The sequence below is a fragment of the Pan paniscus genome, chromosome 1 (assembly GCF_029289425.2).
Source record: "Pan paniscus chromosome 1, NHGRI_mPanPan1-v2.0_pri, whole genome shotgun sequence".
Taxonomy (NCBI): Eukaryota; Metazoa; Chordata; class Mammalia; order Primates; family Hominidae; genus Pan; species Pan paniscus.
In genome coordinates this window covers 64,619,575-64,644,152 of record NC_073249.2, presented here as the reverse complement: position 1 = coordinate 64,644,152, position 24,578 = coordinate 64,619,575, and the positions used below count along the sequence as shown (strand labels likewise).

Genomic DNA, 24,578 nt, shown 5'->3' with positions numbered 1-24,578 from the left:
CTCTACTAAAAATAGAAAAATTCGCCAGGCATAGTGGCTCACGCCTGTAATCCCAGCACTTTGGGAGGCCAAGGCAGGCGGATCACCTGAGGTCAGGAGTTCGAGACCAGCCTAGCCAACATGGTGAAACCTCGTCTCTACTAAAATACAAAAATTTGCCAGGCATGGTGGTGTGCACCTGTAATCCCAGCTACTTGGGAGGCTGAGGCAGGAGAATCGCTTGAACCCGGGAGGCGGAGGTTGCAGTCCCTAAAAGATCATTCTGAATATCTTATTGATATTTTCCCTTTGATTATTGGAGCTGCCAGCTTTCACGGTCTACTATGACTAGATCTTTTCTTTTTTTTTTTTTTCGGATTTATTTTGTTCCTGCCTATGCAGCTAAAGTTATCTCATTCAGACTAATGCTTACTTTTCATTTATACATTCTCTCCACAAATTTGAGCACCTACTTTGTGTAGAAGCATTTCTGGTGTTTCGGATATATCTTTTTTTTCAGAAGTATAATTAATGAGCTGTAACTGGAAATTGGGCCTGTGAAACAACATTTTTGGGAGGCTGTTGTTCTAGACTAGCCTCTTGCACTGGACCCCACCAGACCAGAACAAACCAGAATGGAGTCACTTATCCTAAGTACCACATAATCAAACTTGGAAATAGGCCAGTTTTCTAGAAAATAGGAGATTATAGTCAGCCTGAGTCTTCGTAATAAGGAAGTCCTCCCTGTTTTAACCTTTTAAAGGAAAGCATCTTTGAAACAACCAGTCTGCTTTTTGTTCTGTTTCTGCTTTCTTCAGCCTTTTTCTGCTTTTAAAGCCAACCTCCTCTCCTCTCATTGGAACAGTCATTTTATTTTATAATATGAGATGTTGTCCAATTCCAGGAGCCCAAATAAAAGCCAATTGTGGGCTGCTTGTGGTGGCTCACGCCTGTAATCCCAGCACTTTGGGAGGCTGAGGTGGGTGGATCATCTGAGGTCAGGAGTTTGAGACCAGCCTGGCCAACATGGCAAACCCCGTCTCTACTAAAAGTACAAAAATTAGCCAGGTGTGGTGCTGGGCGCCTTGTAGTCCCAGCTACTCAGGAGGCTGAGGCAGGAGAATTGCTTGAACCTGGGAGGTGGAGGTTGCAGTGAGCTGAGATCGCGCCACTGCACTCTAGCCTGGGCAACAAGAGCGAGACTGTCTCAGAAAAAAAAAAAAAAAGCCAATTGTGTCTTTAAACTTGTTATAATTTTGTCTTTTGATAGGCCCCCAGTAGACCTAGATCTTGTTCAGTTGTGTTGACAAGGATCTTTAGGCTGTTGGGATCTAGGGAGCACATTCTTGTCACTGGAAAAAATCCTTAAGATCATTTTGTGTGGCACCTCACTTCGTATCTTCTTTGCTGGCTTCCACTCTACTCTTCAGCTTTTCAGACTGTATCTTGGCCATCCATTCTTGTTCTTTTCCTCTTTGTCTACTCTGTGTATATGTTAGTATCTATACATAGGTGACTCTCAGATATTGTTCATTGAAATCACTTTTCATTGAGATCTGAAAAACAGAAGCTAAATGTATTTCACATTCTTGGCTTGGGCAAGGGGGAACCACAGGCAGAAATGTAGCTTCTCACTAAACAGAAGAGAAAAGATTAAATCGATTTTGGGGCAGGGTGAATTTAGATTAAATTTAAATGAAGATGTATATTGATCTAAAGCAAAGAGACACTAATTCTCAAGAGTATATCTGTTCAGTGACATGTTCATAAGAATTGAGATAATGATTTTGGCAGTCTGCAAGACTTTGCCCCTATTTTTGGTCTCAGGATCAACTGCTGTACTATCTGGTAAGGTAGCATCCATGTGGTAGTATTTAAGACTGTAGATACCAGAGAACATATTATTGTAATGCAGACTTAACAGAAAGATAAGGAAGACTAGAAAATTCTGCAAAGTCATGAAGATTGTAGTTTTTCCAAATGGTACCAGGAAATTCTGGAAATGCAACTAACTTGTCAATCACTCCTAAGTCTTATTTGCCACAGGAATACAGATATCCAAATCAGACATAATTTGGTTATGTGCAAGATAACTAATATCTCTAGAAATATAATACTTCAGCAGAATGTTTTATTTGATAGTTCCTATTAATTTTCCAGGGTAGCGTTCAGTAGGCAGAAGGAGTGTTCTGCTTATAATTAGTCCTAGGGTCACAGTTACAGGTTGGGACATGGGTTAGCATTTGGAATTCTTAGAAATCCCTCCAATGGATTTTTAGAAATTCCTCCTGAGTAGTTTTGGTTCTCTGAAAGATCTATCTAGGATATATGTTAGAAATAATGGCACATGTGTTAGTTTGGTACAAAAGTAATTGCGGTTTTGGACTGTGAATTTTAAATAATCAAAACTAGGCTCAAACACATCTTTATTAATCAAAATAGGAACCATTACAATCAACACATTTTTGCCAATGAGAAATAAGTTTGTTTATTCCTGTAGTGTAAAAATCCATGCTTTGGGATTCGATGAACTCTTGGAAAGTATTTTCTGCATCCTGCTAGTTGTGGAAGTGTCTTCCCTGCAAAAAGTTGTCAAGATGCTTGAAGAAGTGGTAGTTGGTTGGCGAGAGGTCCGATGACTATGGTGGATGAGGCAAAACTGTAGCCTAATTCCATCAATTTTTTTTTTTTTTGAGGTGGAGTTTCACTCTTGTTGCCCAGGCTGGAGTACAGTGGTGCAATCTTGGCTCACTGCAACGTCTGCCTCCTGGGTTCAAGTGATTATCCTGCCTCAGCCTCCTGAGTAGCTGGATTACAGGTGTGTGCCACCATGCCTAATTTTTGTATTTTTAGTAGAGACGGGGGGGGGGGGGCGTTTCACCATGTTGGCCAGGATGGTCTTGAACTCCTGACCTCAGGTGATCACCCGCCCCAACCTCCCGAAGTGCTGGGATTACAGGTGTGAGCCACCGTGCCTGGCCTCTGTCAACTTTTGAAGCGTTGGTTGTGTGACGTGCATTTGAGCATTGTTGTGGATAAGAATTGGGCCCTTTTTGTTGATCAGTGCCAGCCGCGGGCATTGCAGTTTTCGGTGCATCTCGATTTGCTGAGCATATTTCTCAGATGTAATGGTTTTGCTGGGATTCAGAAAACTGTAGTGGATCAGAAAGCTGTAGCGGCAGCAGACCACCAAACAGTGACCATGACTTTTTTTTGGTGCATGTTTGCCGTTGGGAAGTGATTTGGAGCTTTGGAAGTGCTTCAGTCCAACCACCGAGCGGGTCGTCACTAGTTACCAAATAAAATCCACTTTCGTGGCAAGTTGCAATCCAATGGTTCATTGTTGTTGCATAGAATAAGAGAAGACAACACTTAAAAATGGCGATATTTTTGATTTTCACTCAGCTCATGAGACACCCACTTATCGAGCTTTTTCACCTTTCCAGTTTGCTTAAAATGCTACAACCATAGAATGGTAGACATTGAGTTCTTTGGTAACTTCTAGTGTAGTTATAAGAGGATCAGCTTCTATGATTGTCCTCAGTTGGTCGTTGTCAACTTCCGCTGGCTGGTCACTACGCTCCGCGTCTTCAAGGTTCTTGTCTCCTTTGCAGAACTTTTTTTTTTTTTTTTTTTTGAAGACAGAGTCTTGCTCTGTTACCCAGGCTGGAGTGCAGTGGCACGATCTCGGCTCACTACAACCTCTGCCTCCCAGGTTCAAGCGATCCTCCTGCCTCAGCCCCCCAGTAGCTGGGATTACAGGCACATGCCACCATACCTGGCTAATTTTTTAATTTTTTTTTTAGTAGAGACAGGGTTTTGCCATGTTGGCCAGGTTGGTCTTGAACTCCTGACCTCAGGTAATCTACCCTCCTTGGCCTCCCAAAGTGCTGGGGTTACAGGGGTGAGCCACCGCACCCAGCCTGCAGAACTTCTTTCTTGGACCACCACTGCCCTGTACGTTCGTTAGCAGTTCGAATGCATTGTCGATGTTGCGAGTAGTCTCCACTGCTTTACGAACCATTTTGAACTCGAATAAGAAAATCACTCAAATTTGTTTTTTGTCTAACAACATTTCCATAGTCTAAAATAAACATAAAATGAACAGCAAGTAACAAGTTGTTAGCAAAAAAACATAAAGTGAGAAATGCCCATTAAAATGATGTATAACATAACCACATTGAAGAATGTATTCCAGTATCAAATGGTGAATTCCAACAGTGCAAAAACCACAATTAATTTGCACTAACCTAATATCTACAAAGAAGCTGGCCATCTATATGGTTCTATACATATATGTATATAACCATCTATACATGGTTCACCTCAAATTCAACAACTAGAGTCATCTTCAAAGCAGCATCATTTGGATAGGCTCTGGCCATTGTTTTTTTCCCCTGCTTTGTTTGCTAATATGGAACAAAGCCTCTTATTTTTCTGCTTGCTTTATCTACTAATATCTTACGAGTAGGTCTTTAATTCTTAGAGGATAAAATATCTTTTGATTTTTTTAAAATTATTTTGATAGCTAGATTTATTCAAAGGATTGTATGTTTGTTTTAGTTTGTATTTTGTCAGTTTTCTCAGGTTCTTTGAATGCTTTTAGCTACATGTTGGAGATTGTCCAAATTCGCAATTTTCCATTTTAATTTTATTTTATAAGTCCCGTATTTTGTTTTAGCCTATGAACAAGAAGACAGGCTGGGTTTTTATTATACTAACTTTGGGTCTGTTCCACAGTATAAAGTCTTGATGACAATTTCTCATGTCTCTCCCCTCCACTCTTCGCTTTCTCTCTCCTTCCCTCTCCCTTCCCACTCAGGGTCTCTCCTGCAGCCTTGAACTCCTGGGCTCAAGCAGTCCTCCTGCCTCAGACTTTTGAGTAGCTGGGACTACAGGCCAACCCTATTTTTCTTACTCTAGTCACTATTATTAGGCGTATTTTTGTTTTTTGGAGACTCGAGCTCAGTCTCTTGCCCAGGCTGGAGTGCAGTGGTGTGATCTCAGCTCACTACAACCTCAGCCTCCTGAGTAGCTGGGACTCCAGGTGTGTGCCACCACTCCTGGCTAACATTTTGTATTTTTTGTAGAGAGGGGATTTTGCTGTGTTGCCCAGGCTGGTCTCAAACTCTGGGACTCAAGTGATCTACCTGTCTCGGCCTCCCAAAGGGCTGGGATTACAGGTGTGAGCCACTGTGCCTGGCCTACCTTTTTTTTTTTTTTTTTTTAAGTCTTTTCCTTAAAAAAAAAAAAAATTAGGGATGGGGTCTCACTCTGTTGCCCAGGCTGGAGTGCAGTGGCACAGTCGTACCTCACTGAAACTTTAAACTCCTGGGCTCAAGCAATCTTCCAGCCTTAGCCTCCCAAGTACCTAAAACTACAGGCACACACCATCACACCCACCTAATTTTTAATTTTTTTTTGAGGAGATGGCTTCTTGCTATGTTGCCCAGAATGGTCTTGAACTCCTGGCCTCAGGCAGTCCTGTGAGCCACCATAGCCACCCAGTCTTTAAGTCTTCTTCTAGCTATCTGTTGGCTTTAACTGTTAGCTCAGCCTTAAACCATGCCTTAATTCAGTTTCTGTTGGCTTACCACTCGAATCAGCATTGTAGCAATTTTAAATGAGTATTAGGTCATTGGTTGTTTGGGGGAGAAGACCTTAGGAAAGGATAGTTCATTTAGGATTTTTGGGGAGGGAATAGAGAAGAACAAAAGGAATATGTGCTGATGGTGATGCTAAAGCATGATAATGTTAGATGCATAAGGAGGACACGTTTCAGATAGTTTGAGAGGTTTTGTTTCCCCCTTCTTACTTTTGCAAGAGAATCTTCTAGGGATGCTGTTTTCAAGTCAGTTTTATTTTGAGACCTTGGCATGCTGGTCACAAAAGGCCATTGCATATTTGGTACTTTTTTTCCTTTCCTTTCTAGAGCTTCTCTTAGCTGTATTATCTTTGATGTGCCCCACATTCTTCATAATAGCTGAGGTAACTAGAAATCATCCTTGGAGAAATTGTGCCATCTAGCCTACTAAGCGCAATAATTTAGGATTATAAGAATGCATATAGCAGGAATTCTACCAGGAGAAGCTTGCAGCTTTCACTTTGATTCACAAGAGAGGGTTGCCATAGCAGGTGTCTAATAATGCTTATAAAATGGTGGCTAGGGCCTATGACTGAATAATCAAACTCTGTGATTACCAGTCTGTTAACCGTTAGCTCCAGAGTACAGGAATGAGGGACATGTTGTGTCTTCAGGGAGGTGTGGGAATTTTTTTTGCCCACATCGTCTGCTGGACCACTCTACCTTAGTGGTCCCTGAGTAGCTGGAACTCAGTGTGTGTAGCAACTGTACTGCTCTTCCAACGCATACTTTTCTTTCTGTGTTCTCTCTCAATAAAAAATGGTTGCTTTCTCAGAGCCATATTTGACCCTTCTTTCTTTTTCTTTTTTTTTTTTTTTTGAGACAAAGTCTCACTCTGTCACCCAGGCTGGAGTGCAGTGGCACGATTTTAGCTCACTGCAAGCTCCGCCTCCCGGGTTCATGCTATTCTCCTGCCTCAGCCTCCCCAATAGCTGGGACTACAGGCACCCGCCACCGTGCCCAGCTAATTTTTTGTATTTTTAGTAGAGACGGGTTTCACCGTGGTCTCGATCTCCTGACTTCATGATCCGCCTGCCTTGGCCTCCCAAAGTGCTGAGATTGCAAGCGTGAGCCACCGCGCCTGGCCTGACCCTTCTTTCTTATACCAGTGTTTTGTATATCATTTAGTGCTCTCTCTAATTCCGTCTCTGTGTCCATGTTTAATTGCTTTAGTTCACATAGTTAATATCATACAGGTTTTTAACAACTTTCTCTCACTGATTTTATTGTTAGTTGCTTTCTAGTCTTCTACCTTCTATACTACTTGAGTTTTTGTGAACGATTTGATCATGTTACTCTCCTGTTTAAAACTTTTTTTGGGGGGGGACTAAGTGTCTCTCTGTCGCCCAGGCTGGAGTGCAATGGCGCGATCTCAGCTCACTGCAACCTCTGCCTCCCGGGTTCAAGCGATTCTCCTACCTCATCCTCCCGCATAGCTGGGATTACAGACGCGCACCACCACACCCGGCTAATTTTTGTATTTTTAGTAGAGACGGTTTCACCATGTTGGCCAGGCTGGTCTCGAACTCCTCACCTCAGGTGATCTGCCTGCCTTGGCCTTCCAAAGTGCTGGGATTACAGGGATGAGCCACCGCACCTGGCCCTGTTTAAAACTTTTAGTATCTTCCAATCACAAGCATACCCATACATGGTGCTGTAATTTGCTTAGAACCCGCTTTCTTTTGTACTTCCATTCCACTGTAGTAATCTGTATTAATATATTTTTTTCCTTTAAGCTCTGTTGGATTGATAATCTCTTTCTTTTTAAGGTTTATTTCATCTCTACCAAAGCCTCCTTAACTCCTCAAATTCCCCAATCCGCCTCTATAATTCCATATATTTTTGTCTGTACTCCTGCTTAGACTTTGTCTTATCGATTGTTGTTTATCTATTTGCATGCATTTCCTTCTAGACAAGGACCCTGGGGCAGTTCTGCTTGACTAGTGAGAAATATTTACTAAATATTAGGATGACTGGGGTCACTTCATTTTTCTGTGTCCCACAAGAGTGAGGTTTTTTTTATCTACAACCCTCTTTCCCATATTTATACTAGATGTCCCCCTACTCAAAGACAAGCAGAGAAGTTGGTCTTATGCTCTTCAGTTCATTTATATCGGGAAAGGAGGCAGAATTAATCAGCGTGGTGAGGAGACTTTGAAATGATGTCAAATGGGGAACAATAGGAGGAACTAGGATATTTAGCCAAAAGTAAAGGAAAATCAGGTGGGATATGATACCACTTTCCAAATATTTGAAAGGCTGTCATGTAGAAAAATTATAGACTAATTGTTATTAGTTTGTCTTCAGAGGGCAGCTATAGGATGAATAGGTAGCAGTTTGGGTCTCAACATTAGGAAGAGCTTTCTGAACATGAGATCGGGAATTTTTCATGAGTGAAGCTGTGAAAAGAGGCAGAATGACTAGTGGTTTAAAGTGCTCTAAAGTAGATTTTTTAACTTGGACAGCGTTGGACTAGATAGCTATGCTGAAGAATCTGAAGTTTTCCTGATTTAGTTCTAAGTTCCATGACCATGAATTTCATAAAAATATTTATTGTTTTGGGTTAAGACAATCTTCTATACATTCAGCAGTAATTAAGCACTTTTGATATGTTAAGTACTTACTGTATGCCAGCTCTTGGGCATTTGGAAGTCAGTAGTAGGCTTTTACTGTCAAGTAGTTCATATTTATAAGTGTAAAGATTTTGAGTTTTTCTTCTTTTTAATTTTTGAGAACCAGTGAATAATTTGTTTTTATTATTCTCAAGATTAACAATTCCTAAAAATCAGTTTTGAGATTTACTTCCTATCTTAATCCATTTAGCCTGCTATAAAAAATACTTTAGGCTGGGTAATTTATAAGCAATAGAAATGTATTACAGTTCTGGAGACTGGGAATTCCAAGATCATGGCACCAGCAGATGCAGTGTCTGGTGAGGGCCTATTCCTTATAGCTGCTTCTCTGTGTCAGAACATGCTGGAAGGGCCAAAAGTTTCCATCAAGCCTCTTTTATAAAGGCACTAATTTCATTCATGAGGGTGGAGCCCTCATAACCTGATCACCTCCCAAAGTCCCCACCTCTTAATATTACTTCATTGAGATTAGATTTCAACGTAGGAATTTTGGTGGGACACATACATTCAGACCATAGCACTTCCCTTCCAAATACTAAAATTGTTTTTCTCTCTTCTTTATTTCCAGCAATGTCTCAGGCTGTGCAGACAAACGGAACTCAACCATTAAGCAAAACATGGGAACTCAGTTTATATGAGTTACAACGAACACCTCAGGTAATGACTAAGATGACTGCCAAGGGGCATATGAGACGTGTAAACTGGGATACATTTTTAGAACGTGAAAACTTAAATAGAACATAGAGTAATAATAAATTTATATTCAAGCATTCCTGACTTCTGTATGTTGGCTAACACTTTATTCATTGATTGAACAAATAATCTGAATACTCTATACAAGCTTTTGTGGTAGGTACTGGGTGAACAGTGGTGAATAAAACAGATGTAGCACCAACCATGGACTTTACAGACATTGAAAAAGTACATATCTATAAAATTCACATGTGAGAAGTTGTAGAAAGTTGGGCAAGTCCTCCTTGGTGTGATAAGTACTGATAAGGCACCAAGGAAGACTGTTTTGAGATGATGGCAAAGACTAGGGGAGGAGCAGGTTTGAAGGCAACAAACATGCTTAACACTGGATTAATTTTGAGATTCCTATACAACAGGCAGGCAGAGATGCCAACTGTAGATGATTTTTATATTAGTCTGAACTAAATACAAAATTTTAGGGATTGACAGCACATTTTAAGCAATAAGAATGGTTAAACTCATCCAGAGAGATGAGCAGAGGACCTATAACTTCATCCAGAGCTGTTTCAACATTTAGAAATTAGGTAATGGACAAGGAGCCAGTGAAGGAGACTGAGAAGAACATCCAGAGAAAAGGAAGGAAAAACAGGAGATTGAGAGAGAGGGGGGATTTAAAAGCTAAAGGAAGCCTTACCAACATGGAGAAACCCCGTCTCTACTGAAAATTCAAAATTAGCCAGGTATGGTGGCACGTGCCTGTAGTTACAGCTACTTGGGAGGCTGAGGCAGGAGAATCACTTGAACCTGGGAGGCGGTGGTTGCAGTGAGCCAAGATTGCGCCATTGCACTCCAGCCTGGGCGACAAGAACGAAACTCCGTCTCAAAAAAAAAAAAAAAAGCTAAAGGAAGTATTTCAAGGAGGATGTAGTTAAAGTGTTTAACACTAGTGACAGGCTTAATAAGATGAAGGTTAGACAAGTGTAAATTAGACTTAACAATACAGTTGGCCCTCCACATACATGGGGTTCTGCATCTGTGGATTCAAGCAACCACAATTGAAAAAATCCAGGAAGAAAAATTTTCACAAAGTTCCAAAAACCAAAATTTGAATTTTCCATGTGCTAATAAGTACTATGTTGAATCCATGCAAGTGAGGTGCTGTATGGGCATTGTATTAAGTGTTAAAGTAATTTAGAGATGATTTAAAGCAGCATGCCCAGGGACCAGTTTCATCCATGTGCTAATAAGTACTATGTTGAATCCATGCAAATGAGGTGCTGAATGGGCATTGTATTAAGTATTAAAGTAATTTAGAGATGATTTAAAGCAGCAGTCCCCAGGGACCAGTTTCATGGATGATAGTGTTTCCATGGATCGGAGGTGGGTGGGTGGGTGGGGGATGGTTTCAGGATGAAACTGCACCACCTCAGATCATCAGGCATTAGATTATAATAAGGAGCATGCAGTCTAGATCCCTTGCATGTGCAGTTCTCAATAGGGTTCGGACTCTTACGAGAGTCTAATGCCACCACTGATCTGACAGGAGGCGGAGCTTAGGCAGTAATGCTTAACTTGCCTGCTGCTCACCTCCTGCTGTGTGGTCTGGTTCCTAACAAGCCAATACCTGTCCATGGCCTGAGGTTCGGGACCCCTGATTTAAAGTATGTGGGAGAATATGCCTAAGTTATATGCAAACATCATGCCATTTTTTTATAAGGGACTTGAGCATCCAAGGATTTTGATATCTGTGGAAGTTCCTGGAGCCAATCCCCCATGGATACCAAGGGTCGACTGTATATACTTGGTGACCTTGACAAGAGCAAGTTCACCTGAGTAGATTGTACAAGTTTGAGGGTTGATTGGAATCATGGTGCATTCTCATCATTGGTTCACGTGATGAATCAAGGATATGATAATTATATATATATGGCCCAGTAAGGGGAGGGTAGAAGTGACAAAAGATGAATAGGCAATTCTTCAGAGAAATTCAGCTATGCAGGGGAGCAGAGAAATGGAGCAAAAACTGGAGACCAATGTGAAATTGAATTTTCAATTGTGTTTATAAGATGGAGATAGAGGCCGGGCGTGGTGGCTCAGACATGTAATCCCAGCACTTTGGAAGGCCGAGGCCGGTGGATCACCTGAGGTCAGGAGTTTGCGGCCAGCCTGGCCAACATGGTGAAACCCTGTCTCTACTAAAAATACAAAAAATTAGCCAGGCCTGGTGATGCACACCTGTAATCCCAGCTACTCGGGAGGATTTTTTTTTTGAGACAGAGTCTCGCTCTGTCATCTAGGCTGGCATGCAGTGGCGTGATCTCGGCTCACTGCAACCTCTACCTCCCAGATTCAAATGATTCTCCTGCTTCAGCCTCCCAAGTAGCTGGGATTACAGGCGTGTGCCACCATGCCCGGCTAATTTTTGTATTTTTAGTAGAGACAGGGTTTCACATGTTGGTCAGGCTGGTCTCGAACTTCTGACCTTGTGATCCACCCACCTCGGCCTCCCGAAGTGCTGGAATTACAGGTGTGAGCCATCGTGCCTGGCCGAGGCTGGTGAAATTTTTAGTTACACCAAGGTGGTTTTCCCTTTTTCTTTTCCCCTACAGTGCTACACATCTGCACAGGTACAGCCCTGGAGGAGAACATAGATGGTTGAATTTATCCAGGGTTGGGATTTTGTTAGGCATGTTCTAAAGAGGCAGAGGAGAACAGACTTGATTACTCTCTGGGTCATCAATATACTCTGAGTGATAGTTTCCTAAATCAAGTTTGTCTAAGTGTTAAACTAAGGGAAAAATGAAAATTTTTTATTTCATATTTATATAGAGAGGCTGAAATCTAACAAACATTTTATTAATGCTTGAGCCCTTTATGAACAATAGCTATAGTTTCTATATTTTTCTTTGTGGAGTAATCCATCTTTGACCATATAAAGAAAGCACAAGTATGATGGACTGCCAGTGGAAACAGGAAGCACAGGAGCGTATTGAAAGCCACTTATTTATACCTGCATCTTCCTTTACAATTCTCGCCATACTAGAACTCTCCTCAATCCATAGGAGTTGATACTGGTGGCATTAGAGCTGAGTAATCTGTGTTCTCACTGCCAGCTTGTGGAGAGGGTAGTGAACCAAGTAGGATTCACTAATCATTCTGCAGCAGGGGAGATATGTCCTGAAATTTTACATTGGAACTCCAGATGCATTTTGGAGAGAAACATTTTTAGGCATGACAGTTAGATATAGCAATACATTTTATACTTTGGATATATTCTGGTTTAAATCAGCTCCTGGGTTAGCGTGAGAAGCTGACTACTTTGTATAAAATTGCTCTGTGGAAAAGAATTTTCGGGGTTCAAAAGTATTTTAAAATGAAATTCTATTAAGCTGTTTATAAACTAGAGAAACTTTTATTGGAATCTTGTTTTAATGGGCAGCATGAAACATAATTTATTGTGAAAATGGTGTAACTTTTGAAGGTGGACGTTTTCTGAGGGTTAATTTAGCCCTAACTTTCTCATTTTGCAGGTAAGAAGACAATGTTAAATAATTATTTAGACTCAGCTAGTTAATTTGACTAGAACTAGATCTAACCTAAGGTATATGATTCCAAATTCAATTTTTTGTATTATACCAGACTAATTTCCCACTAGTAAGCTTTTAAATACATTAATATGTTATCTTTAGCATTAAAGCAAGAGCATTTTTATAACAGTGGTGGTGAGGCTGAGGGGAGCTGTAGGCGATTATAGTTGAAACAAAATTAGCTGTGAGTTGACAATGGCAGTGGCTGGGTGATGGGTACATATATGTTTGTTTTTACCATTTCCAGTACTTCTATATGTTTGAGCTTGTCCATAATAAAAAATTAAGTAGCTTTTAATTTTAAAGTGACTCTTTTACAGGAGGCAATAACAGATGGCTTAGAAATTGTGGTTTCACCTCGAAGTCTACACAGTGAATTAATGTGCCCAATTTGTTTGGATATGTTGAAGAACACCATGACTACAAAGGAGTGTTTACATCGTTTTTGTGCAGACTGCATCATCACAGCCCTTAGAAGTGGGTATGTTGAAAAGAGTTGTTATACTAGGTACTTAATTGTAACACGAAAGTGCTTTCCAGGGTTTGAGAAATACATTTTCTTTTTTTTTTTTTTTTTTTTGAGACAGAGTTTCGCTCTTCTTGCCCAGGCTGGAGTGCAATGGCACGATCTTGGTTCACTGCAACCTCTGCCTCCTGGGTTCAAGCGATTCTCCTGCCTCAGCCTCCAGAGTAGCTGGGATTACAGGCATTGCCACGGTGGCCGGCTAGTTTTTTTTTTTTTTTTTTTTTTTTTTGTATTTTTAGTAGAGACGGGGTTTCAACTTGTTGGCCAGGTTTCAGCATATTGAACTCCTGACCTCAGGTAATCCACCCGCCTCAGTCTCCCAAAGTGCTGGAATTACAGACATGAGTCACTGCACCTGGCCGAGAAATACATTTCCTTTCCTTTCTCCTTTTTCTTCTTTCCCCTTTCCCCTTTCCTTTCCTTTCCTGAGATGGAATCTCACTCTGTCACCCAGGCTGGAGTGCAGTGGCACGATCTCGGCTCACTGCAACCTCCACCTCCCGGGTTCAAGTGATTCTCCTGCCTCAGCCTCCCGAGTAGCTGGGATTACAGGCGTGTGTCACCACGCCTGGCTAATTTTTGTATTTTTAGTAGAGGGGGGCTTTCACTGTGTTGGTCAGGCTGGTCTCGAACTCCTGACCTCGTGATCCACCCGCCTCAGCCTCCCAAAGTGCTGAGATTACAGGCGTGAGCCACCGTGCCTAGCCGAGAAATACATTTTCTGTAAGTGTTTGATTGAAAACTAGAAATCTTTCTAAAGCGTAAGTTTTAATTGTAGGAAAATCTTTGTATTGAAATCGCTGATTTTTAGACACTTCATAAGATGAGTATTTGTTTTGAGGAAATTACAACGCATAAAACCATGATTTTTCCACTTAAGTATATAAAATAATATCCATATGAAAGTATTAGTTCAGTAAAATAATTTATTACATATAAATTAACATATATATATTAGTGGGTATTTTTTCCTTGCAAAGCATGGATATCGGAAAGGGGAAATTTAAATTAGAAAAAATAGATTTTTATTTCTAAGATGGTTATATATAAATTATCTTGGGAAATACTCAAAATTTTTCTTTCAACGAGTGGTATAGAGGGTTTGAGGTTTCCAAAATCTTGCTTACCCACTAGTCAGATTTTCAAGGAAATTCAGGATAATTGGTTTACATTTCTGTGACTTATTAAAGGTATTGGAATAAAGGTGAATAACTATCCAGAAGCTGGGTATTTTTGTCTTTAGCCCAAAGATACTAGCATTGTTTACATTTGCTTTCCCCTCCTTTTATTTAGCAACAAAGAATGTCCTACCTGTCGGAAAAAACTAGTTTCCAAAAGATCACTAAGGCCAGACCCAAACTTTGATGCACTCATCAGCAAAATTTATCCAAGTCGTGATGAGTATGAAGCTCATCAAGAGAGAGTATTAGCCAGGATCAACAAGCACAATAATCAGCAAGCACTCAGTCACAGCATTGAGGAAGGACTGAAGATACAGGCCATGAACAGGTATATGGGAAAGAGGGTCAGAGAGGGTAGCTATTTTTCTGAATACTTTATTAACAATTAAATTTACTTTTTGAAAAACGTAAAATACAGTAACAAATAGTACTGCATGATTACCTTTCGTGCAGGTATAATACATGCCTCCAGGCATAATAGGGTATTTCATTTAAAATACTAGAATCTCTGTTTTACTTACTTTTTTCTCAACTTATTCTATTTCTTCTCTTCTTTTTATAGCAAAATTCCTTGAAAGAGTTGTAACTCCAATTCTTTTCCTATTCTTTTATGAACCCCCTCCAATCAGACATTCATCCTCACCACCCCATCATATTGCTCTTATCAGTGTTATTAGTGATCTCTTCATTGTGCCATCTAATGGCTGATTCTCAGACCTCGCGTTACTTAGCAGCATTTGACACAATTAATTTCTCCCTTCTCTTTGAATGATTTTCTTCACCTGGCTTTCAGGAGGCCATAGTCTCTTGGTTCCCTTCGTATGTCATTAACTGTTCCTTTACTTGTTTCTTTTGTACTTTTTATTTCGGTTTCCCCAACTGTGAAATATGGTGTGTCCCAGAGACCAGTGTTTGTTTCTCTTTTCAATACAAAATCTGTCTCCAAATTATCTTTCTCAGTTTCATAGTTTTATTTACCATCTGTATGCTGATGACTCCCGAATTTATATATCCAGCCCGGACTTACCTGAATTTTAGACATTTCTCCATATGGGTATCTAATACGCATCTCAAACTTAACATGATGAATACTGAACTTACTCCCTACTTCTCTTCATTCTTACTCATTTTGGTTGATGGCAATTCCATCATTCTACTTGCTTAAGCCAAAAACTTTGGAGTCAGTTTTTATTTATTTTTTTTATTTTTTGAGATGGAGTCTTGCTGTGTCGCCCAGGCCAGAGTGCAGTGGCACCATCTTGGCTCACTGCAACCTCTGCCTCCTGGGTTTCCAGCGATTCTCCTGCTTTAGCGTCTTGAGTAGCTGGGAGTACAGGTGCACACCACCATGCCCAGCTAATTTTTGTATTTTTTAGTAGAGACGGGGTTTCACCATATTGGCGAGGCTGGTCTCAACTCCTGACCTTGTGATCTGCCTGCCTCGGCCTCCCAAAGTGCTGAGATTACAGGTGTGATCCACCATGCCTGGCCTTGGAGTCGCTTTTAAATCTCTTTTACACATCCTGTATTCCAGTCTGTAAATAAACAAATATTTTTTGCTTTCTCCATAGTATATCCAGATTCATTCAGGCCACAACAATCTTTCATTTGATGTATTGAAGTAAGTTCCCAACTGGTTTTTCTACTTCCCATGCTTACTCCCACATGGTCTATTCTCAGCACAGCAGCCAGAGATACTGTTAAATTGAAAGGAAGATCATGGTTTTCCTTTGCTCAGAGCCCTCTAATAGCTTCTATTCACATTCAGGCTAAAAACTAAAAGACTTTAATGATGGTTTTTAAGACCCTATATAAGGTGGGCATTTTCCTTACCCTCATCTTCTTTTCCTCTCTGACATTATCGTCTGATTTATTCAGGCCTCAAGGAGAATCATTATTTTCCATAGAAGGAGATAATAGTAAAGTCCATCTCAGTCTAGTGGTTTTCGCCTTGGCTGAACATCAGACTCACTCAGAAAACTTTTAAATCTCATGGCTTTAGGCATCATCCCGGTCCCAGTAATCAGCGTCCAGGCATTTCTGCTTTTAAGTTTCCATAGATAATTCTGGAGTGTAGTCAAGATCAAAAACCACTGGCTTAAAGGTTAAAAGATGTGCTCCATTCTAACAGTATTAAACTGACCTACCACTCTGTTTACCAAAGTATAATGTACTAAATGTTAAATGTATTTATTTTTAGAAGAATTTTACATTCCTAAGCGTTGGAAGGACTTTAATGGTTGTTCAGTTTAGCCTTTTACTAAAAGCAAGACTCTCCTTGTAAATATTCTTTTGGTTTTGCTTGTACATTTCTAGTGGTGGGGCTGTATGATAGGCACTTCTTTCTTTTGTTGGCAACTTTATTACAGCTTCCTTACTGTTCTTCAGACTCACCAAGCATGCTTCTGCCTCAGAGCCTTTGTACTTACACTACTCTATTTCAGGAACCTTCTTCCAAATAATCCACATGGCACACTACCTCACTTTCTTAGCAGGTATCTGCTTAAGTTCTCATCTTCCATTCTAGGACTTTGTAATTCCTTACCCTCCCTGCCTCATTTTTTTCCCATAGCACGTATCACTCTCTCATGTGTTACCTGCTACACTAGAATTATGACCCCTAAGAGGGAAGAGACTATGTCAGTATCATTGATTCTTATTAACACCATTATTTAGAACCATGCTTGGCTTAAAGTAATAGCTGCTCAGTAAATATTTATCGATGTGTGAATTTTTAAGTTCTTCCTTTATATTGAATTAAAATTAGTCTCTTGTGTGCAGCAGTCTGGGTTTGTCTTATGTTGAAATACTTATGTTGACTTCTACATACATTTCAGATTCTACTTCTGTGTTTACAAATATTTTTATGTAGGTATATGTTCGTATATGTCCCTCTAAAGGCTTAATATTCACATTCCTCATTTTTGTTCCTCATATGACACTCAAGATTGGTGTCATTCTTAAAATGCTACCATCAGGACAGTATGTAGTATTATAGACGTGATTTGATAAATGTAGGATATAATAGACTTAATGTTCTTTATATGAACATATTCTTTAAACGCTGCCTGCAGTTGCATTAATATAGCTCTGTCACATCAATCCTTTTTTGGAAAGAGGTGTGGGATAAAAATAAATATATTGAGTCTTAATAAACCTGTTAGGTCACTGTAATTTATGGTCAAATAACTTTTCATTTGCTTTAGTTGTGGATTTTAGAATATATTTTAGTCTTTATGTTGTGCTATTAATTTTTTGTCCCATTATTTTAGCCCATTCATACCTTTTTTTCAAAAATTGTGGTAAAAGACATATAACAGAATTTTCCATCTTAACCATTTGTAAGTGTAGAGTTCAGTAGTGTTAAGTACATTCTTTTTTTTTTTTTAAACGATTGGCTCCTCAAAGCTGAACACTCACAATGTTGTGCAGCCAATCTACAGAACTCTTTTCATCTTATAAAATTGAAACCCTGTATCCATTAAGCACTAACTCCTCATTTCTCCCTCCCCCCAGTTCCCGGTAACTGTCATTCTACTTTGTTTTATGAATTTGACTTCTTTAGATACCTCACATAAGTGAAACCGTGCAGTATTTGTACTTTTGGGGTTTTTTTTTGTTGTTGTTATTTACTGTTATTTATTTCTCTTTTTACTTGACTATAGGCCACCAAGTTACGTATTTGTACTTTTGTGCCTGGTTTATATTACTTAAATGACCTCAGCATGTCTATTCATGTTGTATGTGGCAGGATTTCCTTCCTTTTTAGGACTGAATAATCCATTGTGTGTGCTTATGTATTTTTGAATCATAGTTTGTTATTTGACATACTAGTCATCCTCTCTTGGTTTTGCAATGATCTATGAATTTTATAAGCAGGATTTTTTTTTTTTTTTTTTAAAGCATGAGTTCTTGAGCATCTTTCCTAACCATTGGACTGTTATTTCTTTGTTCTGGCAATAAACATAATGACAATATTCTTACAAGTACAAGGCATTCTTTCATATTTCTTTTTCATTATATATTCCTTTTTCCTTATCTATACAGGTACGGAGACAGGCAGTGTGGTAGGAAGAATGTGGTCTGGTTCACATCCTAGCTCTAGCTCTGGCACTTATTAGCTGTATAACTGGAGGCAAATTATTTAATCTTGTACCTGAGTTTTCTTTGCTTTTCTCAAGTAGAAAATGACATTAATGGTAACTACCTTGACAGGTTATTTTGAAGAGTAAACAAGATTGTATGTATAAAGTGCCTTGCCCGGTAATTAGGTTTAGTATCTGAGCTTGTTAGAGAGCAGCTTCTGTATCCACATTGGTTATTTAGATACCATCGCATTTTCCCCAGTCATTTTGTATTGCCTTAGCTGACTTGGCGGAAGATCAGCAGGGAGGAAGTACTTACTATTCTTCTTAACTTTTGTTTCCTTAAGAATTTCTTTAAAGAGGCATAAATATCTTCCCTAAGAACTTTTACATTTTCATATTTGAATCATGCCTTTCTTCAGACCTGTAACCCCATGAGAGAAAATGATCAGAATATAAAGATTTGTCAATTAATTCTTATAGTCTTTTGTTTAATAAAGAAAATTATTTTTAAGAGATAGCGTCTTACTCTGGCCCAGGCCAGAGTACAGTGGAGCCATCCTAGTTTACTGCGCCCTTCAACTCCTGGGCTCAAGCCATCCTCCTGTCTCAGCCTCCTGAGTAGCTGAGATGATAGGTGCACCACCACGCCCAGCTAATTAAAATTTTTTGTTGTTGGTAGAGACAGGGTCTCACTTTGTTGCCCAAGCTGGTCTCAAATTCCTGGCCTCAAGCTCCTCCCATCTTGGCCTCTCAATGTGTTGGGTTTACAGGTGTGAACCACCGTGCCTGGCCAGTAAAATTATTAAGTGAATAGAAACATTCGTTAAATTATTTAAATGTTTGCCTGTGAGCAAGAGAGATTTTTTAGACCTTTCAGGAACATGTGGGAAACAATATCATCCAACTCAGAGCAAATTCAGTTACCAGTATTTTTTGGAATTCTAAAGTTCAGTAGCAAACATGCTTCAGATTTGTTGCTTTAAAGGCCTAAAAGTAAATTTTATGCATCCTTTTTTCCCCCTTGACTAGACTGCAGCGAGGCAAGAAACAACAGATTGAAAATGGTAGTGGAGCAGAAGATAATGGTGACAGTTCACACTGCAGTAATGCATCCACACATAGCAATCAGGAAGCAGGCCCTAGTAACAAACGGACCAAAACATCTGATGATTCTGGGCTAGAGCTTGATAATAACAATGCAGCAATGGCAATTGATCCAGTAATGGATGGTGCTAGTGAAATTGAATTAGTATTCAGGCCTCATCCCACACTTATGGAAAAAGATGACAGTGCACAGACGAGGTAAGTGTGTGGATTAGTTTCAGATTATCTAAATTCAGAATGTTTAATTTGGAGGTAAAAGGCAGTCTTGTATAAGAAGTAGGAGCAATATTTGTCATCCCATTGATTGCAGGGTTTCAGTTACTAGCTGCCTAGATTGTTGTTTTCTTCCTTCCTCCCTCATGTGCTTTCCACCCAAAATTGCACATCTGAAAGGAATGACTCTCCTTGGTAGAGAAGGTAAAGGGGCCTATTCAAATTTCTCAGCAATGATACTAGAGTACCAATAGGCTCTAAAACTCATGCTGGCAAGAATGGCTACGTTACCACTGTTTCTCCAGCACACTGCCTGCCGTTGAGTACAGATAAGCATCAAATATTTATTGAATGAGGGATTTAATGATATATTATGTTTTAAAAATCCTCAAATTAACTTTTTTTTTTTTTTTGAGATGGAGCCTTGCTCTGTCGCCAGGCTGGAGTGCAGTGGCGCGATCTCGGCTCACTGCAGCCTCCGCCTCCTGGGTTCAAGCGATTCTCCTGCCTCAGCCTCCCGAGTAGCTGGGACTACAGGCTCATGCCACCAAGCCCAGCTAATTTTTGTATTTTTAGTAGGGACAGGGTTTCACCATGTTGGCCAGGATGGTCTCGATCTCTTGACCTCGTGATCCGCCTGCCTTGGCCTCCCAAAGTGCTGGGATTATAGGCCCAAGCCACTGTGCCCGGCCTCTTTTTTTTTTTTTTTGAGATGGGAGTCTTGCTCTGTCTCCCAGGCTGGAGTACAGTGGCACAATCTTGGCTGACTGCAACCTTTGCCTCCCGAGTTCAAGCGATTCTCCTGCCTCAGCCTCCCAAGTAGCTGGGATTACGCTCACCACAACACCTGGCTAATTTTTGTATTTTTCGTAGAGATGGGGTTTCACCATGTTGACCAGGCTGGTCTCGAACTCCTGACCTCAAGTGATCCACCTGCCTCAGCCTCCCAAAATGTTGGGATTACAGGCGTGAGCCACCACACCCGGCCCAAATGAACATTTCTATGGTTAGTCTTAAAAGACATTTTAATTCTTAGACAATAAGAAATTTGCTTCTATTCTGTTTCTGTTGCTGCTATAGCCAGCAGATTCTGGTCATTAGGGTTTGGGGGGTATGTTCCTTTTTTCCCCTTAGTACTTTGTGTATTTCTGTTTGATTTTTGTCACTGTGTATCTCATTTTGCAGAAGGTAAGGTAGGTAAAGCTTTTGTGACCTGACAGTAAGATATTGAGTATTTACTTTCCCCTCTTCTGTACCTATCAATAAGAAATTTAGATTGTAGAGCAGTAAATTTCTGATATTATTTTGTCAATAATTGAGACATTGCCATTTTACTTAGTTTTTAAGAAATGTATTAGTTCCATAATTTAAGTACATTTTTCTCATTGGCATATTCTAGAAATGAAATTTTTAATGATTTATTCTTCTAGATACATAAAGACTTCTGGTAACGCCACTGTTGATCACTTATCCAAGTATCTGGCTGTGAGGTTAGCTTTAGAAGAACTTCGAAGCAAAGGTGAATCAAACCAAATGAACCTTGATACAGCCAGTGAGAAGCAGTATACCATTTATATAGCAACAGCCAGTGGCCAGTTCACTGTGAGTATTTAAAATAATAGACTGTTGAAACTGGGAGCACACTGACCAACTAACTGAGTGGCAAGTGGTGGGGTAGAATCTAATAAATAATGTAAAAAACCGTAACAGTGTTAAGTGACAAGTAGTTATTCCTAAGATTTGAAAAAAAAAGATTCTGTGGACTTCCATTTTAGTTTCATTTCATTATTATTGTGGTTTGTGCAGTTTTCATAATTTTTTTCTTTCTTTTTTGTTTTAGGTATTAAATGGCTCTTTTTCTTTGGAATTGGTCAGTGAGAAATACTGGAAAGTGAACAAACCCATGGAACTTTATTACGCACCTACAAAGGAGCACAAATGAGCCTTTAAAAACCAATTCTGAGACTGAACTTTTTTATAGCCTATTTCTTTAATATTAAAGATGTACTGGCATTACTTTTATGGACAGATCTTGGATATGTTGTTCAATTTTCTTTCTGAGCCAGACTGGTTTACGCTATTCAAATCTTTTCCCCTTTATTTAAGATTTCCTTTTTGGAAGGGACTGCAATTATTCAGTATTTTTTTCTTTCCTTTAAAAAAATATATCTGAAGTTTCTTGTGTTTTTTTTTTCCCCACAAAGTGTGTTTCCACTTGGAGCACCCTTTTGACCCAGGAATTTTTCATAGTTTCTGTATTCTTATAAGATTCAGTTGGCTGTCCTTTTCCTGCTCCCCTCAAAAGATTTTTAGTCATACAGAATGTTAAATATTATGTATTCTGACTTTTTTTTTCCCCCGGAGTCTTGTATATTTATAGTTTTCTATATAAACTGTAGTATCTTCATGAAGACCCAAGGCTCAAATTTACTGTCCTTAAAAACAATTCTCATAGGATTATTCTTTTCATGGTATTTTCTTCCATAATATCTCATTTTAAAAAGAAGTTCTTTATGAACTTAGTGTCCATTGTCATGCAATGTTTTTTTTTTTTTTCCATTCTTTTTCCCTGTAATTTTGGAATTTCTGGTCCTGGGAAGAATCAAACAAAATCTTAAGTTCTATGAGAACTTGGTTCATTGACAGATTTTGCTGAAGAAAGAAAAATTAAATTGGTAGTAAAATATAGTCTTCAAGTATACGTTTGAGAGTGCTTTTTTTTGTATTAGTTCTGCTGTCACTTCATTTCCTGTATTATATGTGATGTTTTTCCCCATTAAAATACCAGAGATAATGGAGATATTTTGCACTTTAGCCTTGATGAAAAGTACAAGATATGTTCAAAGCTTCCCTTATTTTTTTCTTATTTGTAGCCACATAAGTTTCAAGAATAACATGGCACACAGAACAATGGAAAAAAGTTTGTTTCCATTGGAAAATTATATCATTTTGGGTTGCCACATCAGTTTATAAATTTGGAGCTCTTTTAATTACACTCTGTAGAAGGTTAATAGAGCTTGAGCCCTGCTTTAATATGTAGTGAAAGATAATTCTGTAGAAAAACGTCAGCCAGTAGGGTAAAGTCATTCTACTGTTCTTAATTTTTATATTGAGGAACAATATTGGGTGTTTGGGAGCCAGAAAGCTTTGTTGACAGATCAGAAATAAGATTGACTTGGGTGTTATATTTCATCTCTCTCCAGACTCTAGGTATATTTCCAACTTTATATATCACAGTATTTAAAAAGACATGTTTGCATTGAGAAATTAACCCTAAAGGGTTTTCAATAGGGTGTAGACCTCCAGTACCTTTGTAACTGAAGTCTGTCTAGTCATTGTAAATATTTATCTGTCAGTTTTGACAGATTGGGGCGAGCTTGATGTTTTAAATCTTCAGCCCGGTATGAAAACTTAAAGGTATATATTCAATTTTTTACCATTTTATGGAAAATATTTAAAATCTGTTTTTACAGGGTTTTTTTTTTTTTTTTTTGTAATCTGTGCCATGAAATTTGAAAACCACCAAAAATCAAGGGAACTTTTATATATTCAATTCCTTTTCTGGTGTAGTGTTAAAGTTGTATAGATTATTAATGCATGCCCACTGAATATAACCCTGGTTTTGTGATAAACCTGCTTAGATTTTGTTGATGACATTAGATTAGTAGTTGCATTGAATAACTAAATTCCCATTGTGATTAACTGAAATTTTGTCTTTAAGCAGAGAGTTATTTGTGACTATAAGCTTTGTGCTTAGAGAATGTATGTGTTTTTATCTGTCAGTATGGGAGGATATAAACTGCATCATTAGTGAAATTATTGGTTGTGTAATCCTTTGTGAAATATAATTCTAGGTATTTGATAGGGTATTGAGTGTATTTTGTGTGTGTGTGGATGTGTGTTGGGGTACGGGGAGAGGCGATGCTATTGGCCATCACTACCAACCAGGGTTTCAAAAAGTATTATCTAAGTAATTTCTTTTATCACTATCTCAACTGAGGAAGAAAAGGCTCACCACAAGTGGTGTGAAGGCTTAGGGTACTTAGTTCTAAATTTTTTTATGGTAACATATACATAACCACATTTACAGTTTTAACCATTTTAAGGCATGTAATTCAGTGGGGTTAGGTACATTCACAATGTTGTGTAATGATCACCGCTGTCTACTTGTAAAACTTTTTCATCACCCCAAACAGAAACTCTGTGTGCAATTAAAGTAATGCATTTCTCTTCTTCTTAACCCCTAGCAACCTCTATTCTACTTTCTCTTTTTGAATTTGTCTATTTTAGGTGCCTCATGGCACCTGTGGAATCACACATTATTTTCAAGGTTCACGTGATAGCATGTATCAGAATTTCATTCCTATTTATGGCTGAATAATATTGTATGTATGTGCCACATTTTGTTTATCCATTCATCTGTTGATGGAGACTTTTGGTATTGTGAATAATACTGCAGTGAACATTATTATAGAAGTATATAATTGAGTTCTGCCTTCTGTTATTTTGGGTATATATGAAGGAATAGAATTACTGCATCATATGATAATTCTATGTTTAATTTTTTGAGGGACTCCAAACTGTTTTCCATAGCAGCTTCATTATTTTATATTCCTGCCACCAATGAACAAGCGTTCTGGCTTTTCCGTATCCTCTGTAACACTTGTTATTTTCTTTTCTTCTTTTTAAAATAACTATACTAATGGGTATCCTTATGATAGCTGTCTTATTGGATGTCTCCTTTCATTGTGGTTTTAGTTTGCATTTCCCTAACAGCTTGTGATGCTGAGCATCTTTTTCTGTACTTACTGGCCATTTGTGTATTTTCTGTGGAGAAATGTGTATGTGTATTCAAGTCCTTCACCCATTTTTGACTGGGTTCTGTTATTGTTGAGTTGTGGGCATTCTTTATTCTAGTTAGTAATCCATT

General features: G+C 39.0%; 1 protein-coding gene across 3 annotated transcripts in view; it reads left to right on the top strand.

Moving 5' to 3' along the window:
• Positions 1-23,510, top strand: part of RNF2 (ring finger protein 2) — a 58,400-nt gene extending 34,890 nt beyond the window's left edge. For 2 of the 3 annotated variants that reach the window (XM_003815602.7, XM_063603483.1), the window contains exons 2-7: positions 8,825-8,913; positions 12,857-13,017; positions 14,356-14,571; positions 19,361-19,633; positions 21,079-21,250; positions 21,489-23,464. In XM_003815602.7, the coding sequence (XP_003815650.1) occupies positions 8,827-8,913; positions 12,857-13,017; positions 14,356-14,571; positions 19,361-19,633; positions 21,079-21,250; positions 21,489-21,590 (1,011 nt within the window). In that variant the 5' untranslated portion in view covers positions 8,825-8,826 and the 3' untranslated portion in view covers positions 21,591-23,464. Of the gene's footprint in view, positions 1-8,824; positions 8,914-12,856; positions 13,018-14,355; positions 14,572-19,360; positions 19,634-21,078; positions 21,251-21,488 lie in introns of all 3 variants that reach the window. The other variant, XM_034942408.3, reaches the window with a different exon arrangement.
• The last annotated feature ends 1,068 nt before the right edge of the window (positions 23,511-24,578 follow it).